The sequence below is a fragment of the Protopterus annectens genome, chromosome 1.part2 (assembly GCF_019279795.1).
Source record: "Protopterus annectens isolate FY-2018-M chromosome 1.part2, PAN1.0, whole genome shotgun sequence".
Classification (NCBI taxonomy): Eukaryota; Metazoa; Chordata; order Ceratodontiformes; family Protopteridae; genus Protopterus; species Protopterus annectens.
In genome coordinates, this window is record NC_056727.1 from 565,717,574 (window position 1) to 565,736,673 (window position 19,100).

Genomic DNA, 19,100 nt, shown 5'->3' on the forward strand with positions numbered 1-19,100 from the left:
CAATGAGGAGATGACTTCAGGTGTGGAACATGGGTCACTCATGTTGGTAATGATTAGGTCTAGGATATTGTTGCCCCTGGTGGGGGTGTGGATAAGTTGATCTAGGGCATTGGAGTTTATGAATTCCAGAAAGTGTTGAGTGAAGGAGTTGGTACATGAGTAGTTATTGCCCATTATTAGAGTGTCTGGTTGAACCCAAATATTTTCCAGTACATCAAGAAAAGAGGAGTAGGAATCCTGGGGCATGGTGGGGGATCTGTAACAAGCTACAATTTGGATTGCAGTTTTGCCCCAGAGTTAGTTGCACTTGGATAACCTCGGATGCATCATGCTGAGCAACTAGACTAGGGGTGTGGATATCCTTAATGAATATGGACACACCTCCACCTTTAGTGTTCCGGTCCAAGTTAGATGGCCAAAAAGTGAGGTATGAGTTATAGCCTGGTAATGCAGGGGTGCTCTCTGGAGCCTTAAACCAGGTCTCAGTCACTGCAGAGATATCGATGTTCTCCATTTTAAGGAGTGCTTCGAGGGAGTACATTTTGAGATTTAGACTTCTAGCATTGAGTAGCATTACCCTCAGTTTTTGCTTGCCTATTCCTGTTATGGTGGTGAATTTATCATTTGAACCTTGCCTAAAAAAGGCACTATAGGGGGCGGCAAGAGCATAGCCAGTATCCAGAATCCTAGGGGTAACAGGTGAGGCCATCTCTGGCAAAGCATCATGGTCTGTCGACCATGTCGTCCCAGGCAGACAGATACTGGATCCTCTTAGAATGACACCAGAAGCCTAGCCAATTGTTGAAGTCAATCATTTTGTCCTTGTACTGCGGTATCATTCTGGGTGATGGCAGGTTGCTACTCAGGGCTAGGATTATACTTGCCTGGGCTACAAGATCAGAGAGCTCTTCCATGTCTCTTTTCATGTAGTCCAGGGAGGTACGTCTCAGGTCGTTCACACCAACATGGACAATGACAGTCATATTTGTACTTGTTGTGGAGTGACCTGAGTGCGTGGGTTATGTGGCAAATCCTGGCACCCAACAGGCAGCTGACAGTAACCTTCTCCTTGTTTAGCCTGGTGAGTGGGACATCAGTGTGCCTAACTATAGAATCACCTATGACTAGTGTGTTGGGTACGTTGTTTTGCCTTATGGGCTATGGTTGAGTGGCACACTGAGTCTATGGGCTATGTGTCATTTGGGTTGTGTTGGGGGGTGGAGGTTGCTTGCATTTCTGCTTTAGAGGTCTCTGTTGCTTGAGCAGATTATTATTGAGAGCCTCCGTGAATGTTTTTGTGTTTCTATGTGTGGATTTTGGTGGTGTCGGTTTAGTGGGACTATGTGATGAGTGTGGTGTGGTGCAAGTGTTTACCTTCTCCTCTTGACTGTCAAGTTCAGTCTTGGTTGGAGATAGCTTTACCTCCAGTTTGGCTAGATAAGTGCATCTCTCACAGGTTGTAGTGTTGGGTGGTAGGAGAAGAGGGTTGTCTGTATTTTAACTATTCTTTCCAAACTTAATCTCCTTCATACATTAGGTACCTGCTTTGAGTGGATAACCAAGGAATATGGTTATTCTTTATTCTTTTTGTTCTAGTTGGAGCCAGACTATTGAGGGGTTTCAGGAAACATGAGTTAAATTTGTGTACACCTTCATCAAGTGGAATATTTTTCAGGATTGACCAGTTAAAGGAGATTAGAATTCTGTTAAATGTATCAGGATTAAACTTGATGACGTAACAGGAAGTTCTAAATAAGTGTCGTTTGACATAATGGGTACTGAGTCTGCTTGCATATACAGGTAGATAATCACAGAGGAAATCAGAGATAGTGCCACTGAAGGCATACTTAGTGGAATTGGACATCAATATACAATCGAGAACTGAGGCATTGTTTTTGGGATAGTTATAATATGTGGGGGAGGAAATGAGTTGATTCGATCTAAATAGATTTAAGCTAGCTGATGGATATTTTATGGAGATAATCTGCCAATTGAAATTAACGTTACCTAAAATTGTCTTTTCATTAGAAATTGTATGCGAGATCCAGTTTAGGATGTTATAGTATTATTACCTATGGGAATATAGAGTACTATAATATATAGTTGCTTATGGTTATTTAGTTGAAAATGGGAGATGAGTTCAGCGTTATGGAATTTGGGAATAGGTTTATTGTAGGGTACGATTTCAAGATAGTCAGAGTATAGTAAAGCTACTCAAATACATTTTTGAGTTCTATCAGCCCCGATGATATTATAACCAGGGAACGATATTTCAGAGTCAAGTATATGGTGTTTTAGTCATGTTTCAGTTATGGCAAGAATACCTGGTTTATTGTGTGAGATCTAAGCATGGAGTTCTGAAGTTTTATAACAGATGCTATGAGTATTTAAGAAAATGAATTTAAGCTGTTTAGGTGTTTGAGATTGGGTTTTGATGGTTTTGGTGGTAGTGGTGTGGCTCCTGTTTTGGAAGGAGATGGGTGGGCTGAGTGGGGGGTTGATTTTGGATACATTTTGGAGGCTATTGTGGAATCAGGATTGGAGGAGGGGCTGGGGTTGGGATAAATATCCCCAGAAAGTGGTGACAGAGAGAAAATAGATATTTTTGGCAGACTTGTTTTGGTTTAACTTTAGCAATTAGTTTTAATTTGGTGTGGTAGGTGTGAGGGTAAGTAGTTTGAATTTGAAATAAAGATTGGGTGAGTCTTTGTATATATTGGAAGCGACTGGTGTCAAAGTGGGGTGATTTGAATGGTTAGAGATGGAGCACACAGTGGGAGAAATGTGTACAACATTGAGTGATGTATGGAAAGTTTTAAGGTGATAAAACAGGAAGGGTAAGGATATTTAAGATAAGTTTGGTATGTAGTTTTGTAGAGAGATATGTCAGAGAAAGAGGACTGAGAACATTGGGGTAACAATACAGGAAGTGCAGGAGTAGATAGCTGAGTGAGATGGATGGGGTATGTTGTGATCACGGTGATTAGTAAGTGCAATAGAAGAATGAAAGTTAAAATGCTTAATGCAGACTGATGGTTTAGGAATTGTGTGTGTTTTCTTTTTTTTTTTTCAAATATGATATTTTATTTTTTTTTGACCGTACAGCAGTAACAAAAAGAAAAACAATACAAAACTTTTGTAAAGGATATAAATTGAGTGTACAGATTATGTAAGGATTGTTTACAGCACGATATTTTGTTTTCATTTGTACAACTGTATGTTTTAATATAGTGTCATTTAATATAAAAATTGGTCTGTAAACTTATGGAAGCATTTATATAGTATAACAACACAATTATTTAGTCAAAATCCAGCTCAAAGGAAACACTCACCACCAATACCAGAACGTGGATTTATTTAGTGCTTCCATCATTGTTTATATCGAATAACTTCTTCAGAATGCAAAATCACTTTAGCACACATCATATAAATACAAAATTACAAAAATCACGACATACTCAACCAATAAAATTATCAAAAATAAATGGAATAATTAAGTAATAATTAAGAAAAAAAAATTCCCCTAATCAACCAAAGAACTTTAAAACAAACAAGTAAATCAATATTAAAGGCTTTTAACCATAAGACATAAAACCTGTGTATTGAAAAATTTGAAATTCAGAAATGTTTTGTAATTTTTACGGTTTTCACGTTACTGGTTCATCTAACACAGTTATTTACCTCGGGTCTATATCACATAATCGAACTTTTAAAAGTTTGAAGACCATATGGTCGTGACCATATGTTTGAACTCTTAAAAGTTTGAAAATCAAAGAAAAAAAAAAAAAAAACAGAAAAAAATCTACCTGAAAGCTTAAGCACGGGTGCAAACACATGGGGGGAGCTACACCCTCTACAAACACCGCTCTTTAAATATACCAACTCCGAGATCACACACTGCAGTGCAGACAGTGGAAAACTTCCATTGCCGCATTGTATGGGGATCTCCGTTGAAACGTTCGAACTTTTAAAAGTTAGGTCATATGGTGTCGACCATATGATGTTCAAACTTTTAAAAGTTTGACATTGTGATAGGAACCCATTTACCTCTATTTACAATATAATGTCACCATGAGAATTGTGTGTCTATTCTTGTGCCCAGGGTATGTCTATATTTAGGTGTGTGCATTTAAGAGGAGTGGGAAATAGGTGGAGAACAGGTTCTATAAATGTAATGTCATGAGAGGTGGCTGGAGAATCAGGGGTGGGAAGGGAGTGTAGCAGGATACAGCTCCAACACCAGCAGGCGGAGTGTTCATCTGTTATGCTGTCAGTGAAACAATTTTATGTAGTAGGAACATTAGTCTAACACATGCTTTGAAAGCACAAGGGGTATGCAACTCCAGACCGCAGTTACAGTTGAGCTGTTTAGAAGGAGTAAAAGTATGCAAAACACTATGAATCTACAGCTGAGGTTTCCTCAGGCAATTACAATTTCACAGCAAACAAACTGAGTGCAGGAAAGTTTGCCAGTGAGGAGTGGAACAAACTAAATTTGTCTGATAGAGCAGCAGCAGGAGTTTAACCAATTACCTGAAGGAGAACAAGGCCTGCCAGTAATATAATCAATATTGTTTAAGGTTGTAAGCAGGGCTTCTGGGGTAGGACACTGCTCTCTCACTACTATTATACGGCAATCCATCTTGTGACATAGGGATGTACACCTAGTTTAGTGAGTTTATCTATAATTCCAGAATGGAGGATTGTGTCGAAAGCCCTGGCGAGGTCAAGATAGGCTGTGTGAACCACCTTACCCTAGTCTACGGCTTTGGTGACTGCCTCAAAGAAGTCAATCAGGTTCAGGAGGCATAATCTGCCTTTCACAAACCCAAACTCGGTGGGGCCTAGAGTTTGGAGGTTGCCAATGTCTTTGTTTATGAGTTCCACAATGATATGTTCCATGGCCTTACAGACCAGGCTCGTCAGGTTAATAGGGCGATAGTTCCTGGGATCAGTGGTGGCTCCCCCTTTGTGCAGTGGGATAACTGTTGCTGTGCACCATTCAGTGGGTACAAAGCCTGCCGTGAGGCTATGATTGAACATGATGCTTAGGTGGGGAGCCAGTTTGTTCTGAAGTTCATGTAAAAAGCAGCCTGGGATGTTGTCCGGTCCCATGGATGCTGTGTTTTTGGCTTTGGAGAGTGCAGCTTTTGCCTGCATAGTTGTGATTACAGGGACTCTGCATTCTTCCTGTATAGATATGGGCCCTTTAGGGGGTGATAGCAGGGTAAAGTTAGCACTGAACCTATCTGCCAAGATGTTGGCAATATCAGTTGGTTCTGTAATTTTCGTGCCGTTGTGCTGTAACTCAGAGCAGATCTGGGTGTTGCCATTGAGATTCTTGACATAGCTATAGAATGCTTTGTGGTTGTCCCTAGAATCAGTGGTGATTTTGTTTTCATAGCTAGCTTTGGAGGATCTTATAAGGGATCTCAGCTTCTTACTGAGGCTGACCAGGGAGCTCCTCCACTCATGGGATTTTACTCTTTTCCAACAGTTTCTTCCTTCTGTTGTAGAGTTTGTTTATGGCAGGGGACCATCAGATTGGCTTCCTTTTTTTGGAGGATAGTGTCTTGGTTCTGTTTGGGATAGCACGATCCATGCACTCATGTAAGTGCTTATAGAGTGCATTCGTGTAGGATTCAGCAGTCGTAACTGTATTGCCCATCTCCATGGGTGTTATGAAGTTCGCCACTTCTGTCTTAAGAAGTATGAAGTTGGCTCTGGAGAAATTTTACCATGGTTTCCTTAATGGGGGGGTGGGGGTGGGATGTCCATATCTGGGGTGACTAGCTTATGGTCAGATCTGACCAATGAGGAGATGACTTCAGGTGTGGAACATCGGTCACTCATGTTGGTAATGATTAGGTCTAGGATATTGTTGCCCCTGGTGGGGGTGTGGATAAGTTGATCTAGGGCATTGGAGTTTATGAATTCCAGAAAGTGTTGAGTGAAGGAGTTGGTACATGAGTAGTTATTGCCCATTATTAGAGTGTCTGGTTGAACCCAAATATTTTCCAGTACATCAAGAAAAGAGGAGTAGGAATCCTGGGGCATGGTGGAGGATCTGTAACAAGCTACAATTTGGATTGCAGTTTTGCCCAGAGTTAGTTGCACTTGGATAACCTCGGATGCATCATGCTGAGCAACTAGACTAGGGGTGTGGATATCCTTAATGAATATGGACACACCTCCACCTTTAGTGTTCCGGTCCAGGTTAGATGGCCAAAAAGTGAGGTACGAGTTATAGCCTGGTAATGCAGGGGTGCTCTCTGGAGCCTTAAACCAGGTCTCAGTCACTGCAGAGATATCGATGTTCTCCATTTTAAGGAGTGCTTCGAGGGAGTACATTTTGAGATTTAGACTTCTAGCATTGAGTAGCATTACCCTCAGTTTTTGCTTGCCTATTCCTGTTATGGTGGTGAATTTATCATTTGAACCTTGCCTAAAAAAGGCACTATAGGGGGCGGCAAGAGCCATAGCCAGTATCCAGAATCCTAGGGGTAACAGGTGCAGGCCATCTCTGGCAAAGCATCATGGTCTGTCGACCATGTCGTCCCAGGCAGACAGATACTGGATCCCCTTAGAATGACACCAGAAGCCTAGCCAATTGTTGAAGTCAATCATTTTGTCCTTGTACTGCGTTATCATTCTGGGTGATAGCAGGTTGCTACTCAGGGCTAGGATTATACTTGCCTGGGCTACAAGATCAGAGAGCTCTTCCATGTCTCTTTTCATGTAGTCCAGGGAGGTACGTCTCAGGTCGTTCACACCAACATGGACAATGACAGTCATAATTGTACTTGTTGAGGAGTGACCTGAGTGCATGGGTTATGTGGCGAATCCTGGCACCCAACAGGCAGCTGACAGTAACCTTCTCCTTGTTTAGCCTGGTGAGTGGGACATCAGTGTGCCTAACTATAGAATCACCTATGACTAGTGTGTTGGGTACGTTGTTTTGCCTTATGGGCTATGGTTGAGTGGCACACTGAGTCTATGGGCTATGTGTCATTTGGGTTGTGTTGGGGGGTGGAGGTTGCTTGCATTTCTGCTTTAGAGGTCTCTGTTGCTTGAGCAGATTATTATTGAGAGCCTCCGTGAATGTTTTTGTGTTTCTATGTGTGGATTTTGGTGGTGTCGGTTTAGTGGGACTATGTGATGAGTGTGGTGTGGTGCAAGTGTTTACCTTCTCCTCTTGACTGTCAAGTTCAGTCTTGGTTGGAGATAGCTTTACCTCCAGTTTGGCTAGATAAGTGCATCTCTCACAGGTTGTAGTGTTGGGTGGTAGGAGAAGAGGGTTGTCTGTATTTTAACTATTCTTTCCAAACTTAATCTCCTTCATACATTAGGTACCTGCTTTGAGTGGATAACCAAGGAATATGGTTATTCTTTATTCTTTTTGTTCTAGTTGGAGCCAGACTATTGAGGGGTTTCAGGAAACATGAGTTAAATTTGTGTACACCTTCATCAAGTGGAATATTTTTCAGGATTGACCAGTTAAAGGAGATTAGAATTCTGTTAAATGTATCAGGATTAAACTTGATGACGTAACAGGAAGTTCTAAATAAGTGTCGTTTGACATAATGGGTACTGAGTCTGCTTGCATATACAGGTAGATAATCAAAGAGAAAATCAGAGATAGTGCCACTGAAGGCATACTTAGTGGAATTGGACATCAATATACAATCGAGAACTGAGGCATTGTTTTTGGGATAGTTATAATATGTGGGGGAGGAAATGAGTTGATTCGATCTAAATAGATTTAAGCTAGCTGATGGATATTTTATGGAGATAATCTGCCAATTGAAATTAACGTTACCTAAAATTGTCTTTTCATTAGAAATTGTATGCGAGATCCAGTTTAGGATGTTATAGTATTATTACCTATGGGAATATAGAGTACTATAATATATAGTTGCTTATGGTTATTTAGTTGAAAATGGGAGATGAGTTCAGCGTTATGGAATTTGGGAATAGGTTTATTGTAGGGTACGATTTCAAGATAGTCAGAGTATAGTAAAGCTACTCAAATACATTTTTGAGTTCTATCAGCCCCGATGATATTATAACCAGGGAACGATATTTCATAGTCAAGTATATGGTGATTTAGTCATGTTTCAGTTATGGCAAGAATACCTGGTTTATTTTGTGAGATCTAAGCTTGGAGTTCTGAAGTTTTATAACAGATGCTATGAGTATTTAAGAAAATGAATTTAAGCTGTTTAGGTGTTTGAGATTGGGTTTTGATGGTTTTGGTGGTAGTGGTGTGGCTCCTGTTTTGGAAGGAGATGGGTGGGCTGAATGGGGGATTGATTTTGGATACATTTTGGAGGCTATTGTGGAATCAGGATTGGAGGAGGGGCTGGGGTTGGGATAAATATCCCCAGAAAGTGGTGACAGAGAGAAAATAGATATTTTTGGCAGACTTGTTTTGGTTTAACTTTAGCAATTAGTTTTAATTTGGTGGGGTAGGTGTGAGGGTTAAGTAGTTTGAATTTGAAATAAAGATTGGGTGAGTCTTTGTATATATTGGAAGCGACTGGTGTCAAAGTGGGGTGATTTGAATGGTTAGAGATGGAGCACACAGTGGGAGAAATGTGTACAACATTGAGTGATGTATGGAAAGTTTTAAGGTGATAAAACAGGAATGGTAAGGATATTTAAGATAAGTTTGGTATGTAGTTTTGTAGAGAGATATGTCAGAGAAAGAGGACTTAGAACACTGGGGTAACAATACAGGAAGTGCAGGAGTAGATAGCTAAGTGAGATGGATGGGGTACGTTGTGATCACTGTGATTAGTAAGTGCAATAGAAGAATGAAAGTTAAAATGCTTAATGCAGACTGGTGGTTTAGGAATTGTGTGTGTGTTCTTTTTTTTTTTTTTTCAAATATATTTTATTTTTTTTGACCGTACAGCAGTAACAAAAAGAAAAACAATACAAAACTTTTGTAAAGGATATAAATTGAGTGTACAGATTATGTAAGGATTGTTTACAGCACGATATTTTGTTTTCATTTGTATAACTGTATGTTTTAATATAGTGTCATTTAATATAAAAATTGGTCTGTACACTTACGGAAGCATTTATATAGTATAACAACACAATTATTTAGTCACAATCCAGCTCAAAAGAAACACTCACCACCAATACCAGAAAGTGGATTTATTTAGTGCTTTCATCATTGTTTATATCGAATAACTTCTTCAGAATGCAAAATCACTTTAGCACACATCATATAAATACAAAATTACAAAAATCACGACATACTCAACCAATAAAATTATCAAAAATAAATGGAATAATTAAGTAATAATTAAGAAATAATTAAGAAAAAAAATTCCCCTAATCAGCCTAAGAACTTTAAAACAAACAAGTAAATCAATATTAAAGGCTTTTAACCATAAGACATAAAACCTGTGTATCGAAAAATTTGAAATTCAAAAATATATTGTAATTTTTATGGTTTTCAGGTTACTGGTTCATCTAACACAGTTATTTACCTCGGGTCTATATCACATAATCAAACTTTTAAAAGTTCAAAGACCATATGGTCGAGACCATATGTTCGAACTCTTAAAAGTTTGAAAATCAAATAAAAAAAAAAAAAAAACAAAAACAGAAAAAACCTACTTGAAAGCATAAGCAGGGGGGCAAGCACATGGGGGGAGCTACGCCCTCCACAACCACCACTCTTTAAAATATACCAACTCTGAGATCGCACACTACAGTGCAGACAATGGAAAACTTCCATTGCCGCATTGTATGGGGATCTCCTTGAAACGTTCGAACTTTTAAAAGTTCGGTCATATGGTGCCGACCATATGATGTTCAAACTTTTAAAAGTTTGACAACGTGATAGGAACCCATTTACCTCTATTTACAATATAATGTCACCATGAGAATTGTGTGTTTATTCTTGTGCCCAGGGTATGTCTATATTTAGGTGTGTGCATTTAAGAGGTGTGGGAAATAGGTGGAGAACAGGTTCTATAAATGTAATGTCATGAGAGGTGGCTGGAGAATCAGGGGTGGGAAGGGAGTGTAGCAGGATACGGCTCCAACACCAGCAGGCAGAGTGTTCATCTGTTATGCTGTCAGTGAAACAATTTTATGTAGTAGGAACATTAGTCTAACACATGCTTTAGAAGCACAAGGGGTATTCAACTCCAGACCGCAGTTACAGTTGAGCTGTTTAGAAGGAGTAAAGTATGTTTTCCTCAGGCAGTTACAGTTTCACAGCAAACAGAGTGCAGGAAAGTTTGCAGTGAGGAGTGGAACAAACTAAATTTGTCTGATAGAGCCGCAGCAGGAGTTTAACCAATTACCTGAAGGAGAACAAGGCCTGCCAGTAATATAATCAATATTGTTTAAGGTTGTAAGCATGGCTTCTGGGGTAGGACACTGCTCACTCACTACTATTATACGGCAACGGACAATAGCAAGTAGAACAGCAATTGACTATAAGCCTTAAGTGAATAACACAGTGGCCCTAAACAACATCACAATGGTACACTCTGAATTCCCTGCTGAAATGTACCTCTGTGATTGAGCTAAGAACTAAGGATATGTGAGCAGTAGTCAAGCTTCTTTTGTTATTGTGTTTTGCTAGCAGAAAGGATGGTGTTTCAGAGATAAACTCTTGAGTTTTAGCTGACAGAGACAGAAAAGATGGCAATACCATACAAGGAGAACATGGGATACGCACACTTATGCAGTATAACTCAGAATTTCAGGATAATTTTCAGGACAAACAGAATCTTACAAATGTTTCTCTAATCTATACATAAGCATTTGAATTATGCTCCTTAGCAGTGATTTTATGATGACATTCTTATAAGCATTTGACTATTATATACAACATATGCAGTCTGTTAAGCTCACTAGCTACAGTAGTTAATAGTACTATCACTCACTCAGTCTGTGCAGTAATGTAGTATTACTATAGAAAAGCTATGTAGTGCATAGCTCAGGGTAAAGCATTCTGATACAAACAAGTATAATTCAGTAATATTGTAACATTCCAGGACTACTACTTCCAAGCTACAACCTAATATATATAACAGTAAAAACATCCTTATATAAACAAATATTGTTTTAATAAATGTATATAGTGCATGACTATTACACAGCGAAGCGGTACATTGTGCAACAAAAAATGTCAAGCATTCTGAAGAAAAAGAAGGGTTATATGCAAGCACTAATGTGTGCAATGGTTTACAATCAAAACTTGGAAACTGCATCAGTCAACCAGCATGAGGTCGACTTGCAGTTTGCAAGTCAGCATAATGTTGAAACAAAAATGATCGACTACACTACAGCGAATGGGTAGTATAGGTTGATATTTTGGGTTCTAAATTGTGTAGGGAGGCCGTGGTTCAGTGAACAGGGAATTAGCCCATTTCCTCACTGTAGTATGATTTCGGATATGGTATATTTAATGTGCAGGAGGTGTGGGGGGTGCAGGGGGCTCCTGTAAAATAGTACAATTAACGTACCATTGAGTGTAACGGTACATTAATGTGCATAGCATGGGCGATTGACATCAGCTCCTGCTATGCCGAACTCGTCGAGCCAGGAAGTTCGGGTATGTCATTTCCGACATCCCGCGTTTTAGACATGTTGGAAATCGACATTTTCCATCAACATTATGGCCATTCAATGGAAGCATTTTGAAGAATATGATAGTAAACCGTGTGCAATAACTGACCTTTGTCATAGAGGTTACTTTGAGCTATGCTGGGATAATCAAGGAGATACTGACACATCAAAGAACTCCTTTCAAGTCCCAGGTAGTGGTACCCTTGCATCAGTTACTGCAAGCTAAACCAGTAAGTACTTATGTGTACCACCCACAAACAACTTAGTGGAACAATTCTATGCTGTGTACAGTAATTGACCAATAAGGAAAACATGGGCCCAACTGCTGCCATATGTCCTGTTTTCAATATAAGAGATGCCGCCATTTTCCATGGATTTTATTAGAAATGTTTTATGGCACCAACTCAGCAATGATGAATAAGGCAGATAAAATACAGGGGAAAAAACCTGCTCCATTATATCAAAGCAGAGCATATAATCAATATACAACAGAAGATCAAAACTATAGGTTCACCTATGCCTAACACCAGCCATGGATGACAGTATACGATAACACAGTGGCACAGCAGTTAGCATTTTTACCTCACAGTACATGGTTCTCTGGTTCAGCTCCAAACCTTCTCTGCAGACTCTACATGCCCTTCTTTTGTCCATACAGGTTTTTGCTGGTGCCTTAGTTTCCTTCCAGATTAGAAAGATAAGCTGTGGGTGAACAGGTGACCTTTCTAAGTACCCACAGTTATGTGTACATGTGTTCACCATATATGTTAGACGGAGCGCACATGTATGACTGACTGCTAGTGTGTGTGTGTGTGTGTGTGTGTGTGTGTGTGTGTGTGTGTGTGTGTGTGTGTGTGTGTGTGTGTGTGTGTGTGTGTGTGTGTGCACCATATGTGACTGACTGTGTGTGTATGTGTGTGTATATCTGTCAACAGACTTGCATCCTAGCCTGAAATAGTTTTCTTGCCTCGTGTACCATCATTACTGAGAGCTCCTAGTCCCCAGCAGCTCTTAAATGATAAAACAGATATCAGAGGATGAATTCCTGAATAGCAATGCATCTGTGAGTAGTAATGATTTCACCTCCTGAAGAGTGAAGACAATGCACCATCCATGTAAATGATGAGAACACAGCTTCCTCACTTCTCTCTAGCTAAATATGGGCAAGTTTAAAATCCACTAATACAAAAGTAAATAACCATCTGTTTGGAGGACACCATTAAAGTTCATTTGCTTCTTGTCAGGTGATTGCAGTAGTGTAGTCCATGTGTATATGAGTGGAGAGTTCAGAATTTTAAGTTTGCGACCTGTACGATCTACTGCTTGTCTTTCTCAGCAGCCACTAATTGAAAATATGACGAGCACTGAAATATGCAAGCACTTGCTGGCTTCATTATACAGAAGGAGGGAGGCCTGACCTTGATTCATGTGACTTGGGTTAAGTTAGCAGATGTAGATGCTGCAGGAATTAGCTGGAGTGGATGGGAAGGAGGGGCCAGAAATGGCTTTCCCATTCCATGAGGAAAGGGAAGTGTGTAAGCCTACTAAACAACCTATTAAAGCTTCATCTGGTATTTGATGTGTGCGTGGGAGAACACATGCATCTTTGGGTCCCGCATTGCAGACCCTGTTACAACAATGCATCAACTACATCCACATGGTAGGGGTGTAGGATAGAAACTTCTCTTTTACCAGGTTGATGTTCCTTTTTGAGGGTTATTGTAGCCCCACTACCACAGCTGCAGACTGGTAGGGTAGGAGAAAGGAAAACACAATAGGCTGCAGAGGTAAACAATGGTACATAAAAAGAAAAATACAAGCACTTGCTCACAAGTCTGGTCTGTGGATAGCCATGAAGGTAAAATAAAGCCTCTTTCAACTGCTGACTATACTGGAATAAAAAGCTAGTGCTTTTGGTGGGACTTGTTGGAAAATATTTTTGTAGAGGCTATGCAATAGACCAGTGCTTGCCCCAGTCACCATCCTTAAAGTCTCCTCTAAACTCCCTTTTTTCTAAGAGCTTGTTATAACCTCATAAGAGTTTATATAAAGTTGTAAGTGTCTAGGACTTGCATCCCCTCTACATAAGGGTGCATAAGAGTTACACACACACACACACACATATACCTTTTATTTGAATATTTTATATTATGGAAATTCATAATGGTAAGTGTCTTGTTGAAAAGAACACAAATATAATCTTGTATCAGTTACAGTTTGTGTTACTCTAATACTCTGACATTTCAGACTTTGTGAATTTTGGTGATTTTTGGTTTTGATCAGTTTCATGTTGTACACAACCAACTCCTAACCCTTTTCATAAACAACAAACTACCCACACACACACACACACACACACACACACACACACACACACACACACACACACACACACACACACACACATATAACATGGCTTTCTACCATACTACAGCACAACAGCTGTGCTTAGTTTCCCAGAAATCATAAATATCAACAGAATCAATGGTACCCGAATATCCTTCCTGTTCCTGGATTTGTCAAAAGCATTTGACACAGTATCCCGCAAACTCCTAATCAATGAACTATCTTCCCTATCACTGTCTCATTCAGCTCTTGGTTCTGTAGCTATCTCTCCAACAGACAACAATCTGCAAAATGGAATCAGGACTTATCCCGCTTCACCCCCCCCCCCCCCCCCCCGTTTCCACTGGTGTACCACAAAGGCCAGTTCGAGGCCCAGTACTTTTCAATATTTTCACAAACAACCTGCACAAAGCCAACAAACCTGACATGTTAGTACAATATGCTGACAATGCCACCATCACCTGCTCAGCCTCAAGCCTTCCACTACTTCAACAAATGACTCGACTCCTTCTGTTCCATGACTAAAGGCTCATCAGCTAATCCAAAGCGCCAAAAAAAAAATAAAAAATGAATGCTTTTCACACCCAGATCTTTAAACAACCTGTACACCCTTTAATATTACTTCAATAAACAGCACCACCATAGAAACTGCAACAAATACCAAACTACTAGGAATCATAATAGACAGTAATGTAAAATTTGACCTGCATATCACCCAGGCCATCAAGAAAACTCATCAAAAACTGTGTTTCCTCTACCAAAATAAAAAACCCTACCTCACAGACTCATCAACAAAATCCATAGCATTATCCTACCATCTCTCTCCTTTCTCTATGTATCACCCATATTTACCAATATTCAAGCCACCCTACTAATAAATCAGAGGCTTTCAGCTAATGCATCCTACCATACACACCGCTGCTTAAGACTAAATACGTTCAATTGCCTAGAACTAACTAATCACCTTACATTCAATAAACTTTAAATTACCCACAAAATAATATACAAACCACATGCATGCCCTACTCTACAAAATATTCTCAAGCACTGCCTTCGCTCACGTAATCAGAACCTGCTAATAACTTCCAAATCCTGTAATACAGCTGGAGACTTACTATACGCATCCTGTGTCACCAGACAGTGGAACTCCCTGCCTATCCCACTAAAACAGGAGAGCTGTGCATCTAGCTTCAATAAGCACAACCTAAAACAGCTGCTAGACTCCTGTTTGCTCTGTCCTTGTTCACACCCTGACTGACTCTGTCTCTCTCCCCTCTCAGATCTCTAGACTATCACCAACCCCTAACTTTCCATCACTCCTATCTTAGCCTGAAAATGTAAATAAATCCTTTGTATATTTATAACTATATACTGCTTTTCATTGCAGCTTTATAAATGTTTTTTATATTGTTGTATATGTAAATGCAACCTGATTATTACTGTATAACAGTCAGAAAGAAATCACATTTTATTAACCTCTGTCTTGATTGTATTACACATTGGATGATTCTAAAACCCCATTTCTACTGTTAAGAAAATGATTCTTTTTTTCTCTGTTAATTCTTTGTAATTTTTGTAACTGTAATGGAGCTTTTCTCCTTGGACCGCTGCTGAAAATTGGCCTACGTGCCCAGACAGACCATCCCTGTAAACAAGAGACAATAAACAAATAAATGACTAATACTGTTTCAAGACAGACAGGTAGGTGATTCAGGAATTATAGAGAATATAGCTTTAAAGGCTACATTAGGAGTGCATAAGTAAATTTGCTCTTTCTTCCTTCTCTTTCTAATAATTGTCCATAGCAATATTTCATTGCAACACAAACTTTTGTCTTGTATCATACAATTTATTCATTTGAGTCGTTAAATGCAAAGCTTTATTGTTACCGTTATTATCATGTCTTGTTATAATAATACCAGCTTTGTGAGTGTTAAAATGGGAGGCAGCAATGCTGATGGTTAATTGTATTTTCTGACTAATATAAGTAATATGTTTTATTTTAGCACTCCGGGACACATCAGCTTACTCCAGCGGTATTAACAGGCAACTCGCTCGTGGTAGCGCTGGTACGTATTTTGTCTATTATTATAACGGACAAGTCAGCTGTTGTGACTACAGCACATTTTCATAAACCAGGTATCGATTAGCATAAGTTAACTTCATTGTGATTAGCTGAAACAAGTATACCAAATTATTTCTGATTCAAATACTGAGTAATGTTACTGTTTTTGACATTATGTGATTAGACACAGGCAACTAATAAAGATGCACTTATACTTTTTTTGTAAATGAATTTCTTATGTTTAATAAAAGTCATTCTCTAGCTTTATAATATGAATTTTTTTCTACACAAAAAAGCATGCTTTAACATGAGAACTGTTAATTGCTTCAGCTACAAAGCCCTGATATCAGACAGCACTGAAAACCATGTCTGCAAAATGGATGACAGATAATTATTTGAAACAAAGCCTTTCAGCTCAAAACTTGTGGGTTCTGATCAAAAAATGTCCATCCATAAATACAGCTGCCTATTAGTTTGCAAGTGTAGTTAATAAGGGGCTGTGCCCCTGCAAAGAGCACCATGTTGGGGATTTTGCCCTCCTCACTAGCAGTATCTAATTCCTCTGCTTCAGGATGCATGATCCACAGGCATGTGGGGGACATGATGATTATGACAGCAGTTTTGGTATTGTAAAGCTTCTCCATTACACTTCGGAGGGGCTAATCTCTGTGATCCCCCGTGTGTGTGTGTGTGTGTGTGTGTGTGTGTGTGTGTGTGTGTGTGTGTGTATATATATTATATATAAATATATATATATATATATATATACATACACACACACACACACACACACATATATATATATATATATATATACATACACACACACACACACACACACACACATATATATATATATATATATATACACACACACACACACACACATATATATATATATATATATATATATATATATATATATATATACACAATAATTGCTACAAGAAGTCTAGTAAAGTGCTAGACTAATAAGCTAATATAAATGCAGGAGAGGACAGAACTAGTAGATCTAAGGGACAAATTGAAGAGCAGACTTTGGCACCACTCAGGAGCTTACAAACAGTCCTAGATACAGCAAGTCTGTATCTGGACTAAACTAATTACAGGAAAGGCAGGAAACACGTGCAAATGTTGCTTTTGAACCAGAAATTTGAGATAGATGGTAAAACTGCCCAAACGGCCAATAAACTATAATTTCTGGGCCAGAAACCACTCCTCTTGTGGTAGATAGGCTAACTAGTGCTTACCACTCCCACTCCCACTGATAAGCTAGAAGGCTTCCCTCCAACACAGAAAGGCTTGGGGGGCTCAGAAGCTTACAGATAGTTCTGGATACAGCAAATCTGTATCTGGACTAGACTAGTTACAGGAAAGGAGGGAAACAAGCGCAAATGCAGGCTTTTAAACCAAAAAATTGAAAGAGATGGAAAAAACTGCCCAAACGGCCAATAAACCACAATTTCTGGGCCAGAAACCACTCCTCTTGTGGTAGATAGGCTACCTAGTGCTTACCCCTCCCACTGATAAGCTAGAATGCTTCTCTCCAACACAGAAAGGCTTGGGGGGGGAGGCTCAGAAGCTAACTTATTAGTCTCGCACTTTACCAGACGTCTTGTAGCAATTATTGTAGCACACAGAAGTGCTACCAGCACTAAATGTTCTACAAGGAAACAGATTTAGTACTTATTATCAATGCCTACCTCCCCAGACATGGCTAAAGGTCAGTTCCCTGTACTTGCTCCTATTAACCTGGTGAACTTGGGCATCCTGAGGCAATGTAGCAACTGCCTCATGTACACCGACAACCATCTCCTCTCACCTCCCAACACTCAGACTTGCAAGAGATGCACTTAAATATCCAAATTGGAAGCCATACACTCTCCAGCCAAGACCAGAATAGTTGGTCAAGAGGAGAAGGTCAACACTTGCACCACACCACATGGAACACATAGCCCTCCAGAACACACACCAGCACTGCCTTCTGAGGGTCATGCTGCTCAATGCTAGAAGTCTAAATCCCAAAATGCACTCGCTCGAAGCACTCCTTAAAATGGAGAACATTGACATTTGTACTGTAATAGAAACCTGGTTCAAGGCAGAAAGCACCCCTGCACTACCAGGCTGTAACTCATTCCACACCTTTAGGCCCCAGAACACACACAAGCACTGCCTTCACATAAAAACACAAACCACACACCCACCATCATGGAGGCTCTCAATAAAAATCTACCCAAGCAGCAGAGACCTCCAAGGCAGAAATGCACTTGACCACCGCAACACAACACTAATCACTAGACACATAACTCTCCTAAACAGTGTGCCACTCAACCAAAGCCCCTAAGGCAAAACAGCATGCCCAACACACTAGTCATAGGTGACTCGATAGCGAGGCACACTGATGTCCCACTGACTAGGTTGAATAAGGAGAAAGTAACAGTCAGCTGCCTGTCAGGTCCCAGGATCCGTCACATAACGCATGCACGCAGGTCCCTCAACAACAACAGGTACATATGGTTGTGAATGATCTGAGACATACCTCCCTGGACTACATGAAATGAGACATGGAGGAGCTCTTGTATTATGTAGCCCAGGTGGGTATGACCCTAGCCCATAGCAGCAGCCTACCATCACCCAGAATGATACCACAGTACAAGCAGAAAATGATTGATTTCAACAATTGGCTAAGTTTCTGCTGTCATTCTAAGGGGATCCAGTATCTGTCTGCCTGGGATGACATGATTGACAGACCTCAATGCTTTTCCAGAGATGGCCTGCATCTGATACTGGCCAAGGCTTTTGCCACCCCTATAATGCCTTTTTTAGGCATTGTTCCAACAACCAAATTACCACCATAACAGCTACAAACAAATGCAATCTAAGGGTCATGCTGCTCAATGCTGGAAGTCTAAATCTCAAAATACACTCGCTCGAAGCACTCCTTAAAATGCAGAACATTGACATTTGTGCTGTAACAGAGACCTGGTTCAAGACAGAAAGCACCCCTGCACTACCAGGCTGTAACTCATTCCACACCTTTAGGCCCCAGAACTTAGGCCAAAGCTCCAAAGGCAGTGGTGTTTCCATA

The 19,100-nt window shown here is 39.9% G+C and overlaps 1 protein-coding gene across 3 annotated transcripts in view; it reads left to right on the plus strand.

Annotated features, from left to right (window-relative positions):
- VIT (vitrin) overlaps positions 1 to 19,100 on the plus strand; it is a 1,072,224-nt gene that overhangs the window by 609,304 nt on the left and 443,820 nt on the right. For all 3 annotated transcript variants that reach the window (XM_044057778.1, XM_044057780.1, XM_044057779.1), the window contains one exon: positions 15,954 to 16,016. In XM_044057778.1, the coding sequence (XP_043913713.1) occupies positions 15,954 to 16,016 (63 nt within the window). The remainder of the gene's footprint in view (positions 1 to 15,953; positions 16,017 to 19,100) is intronic.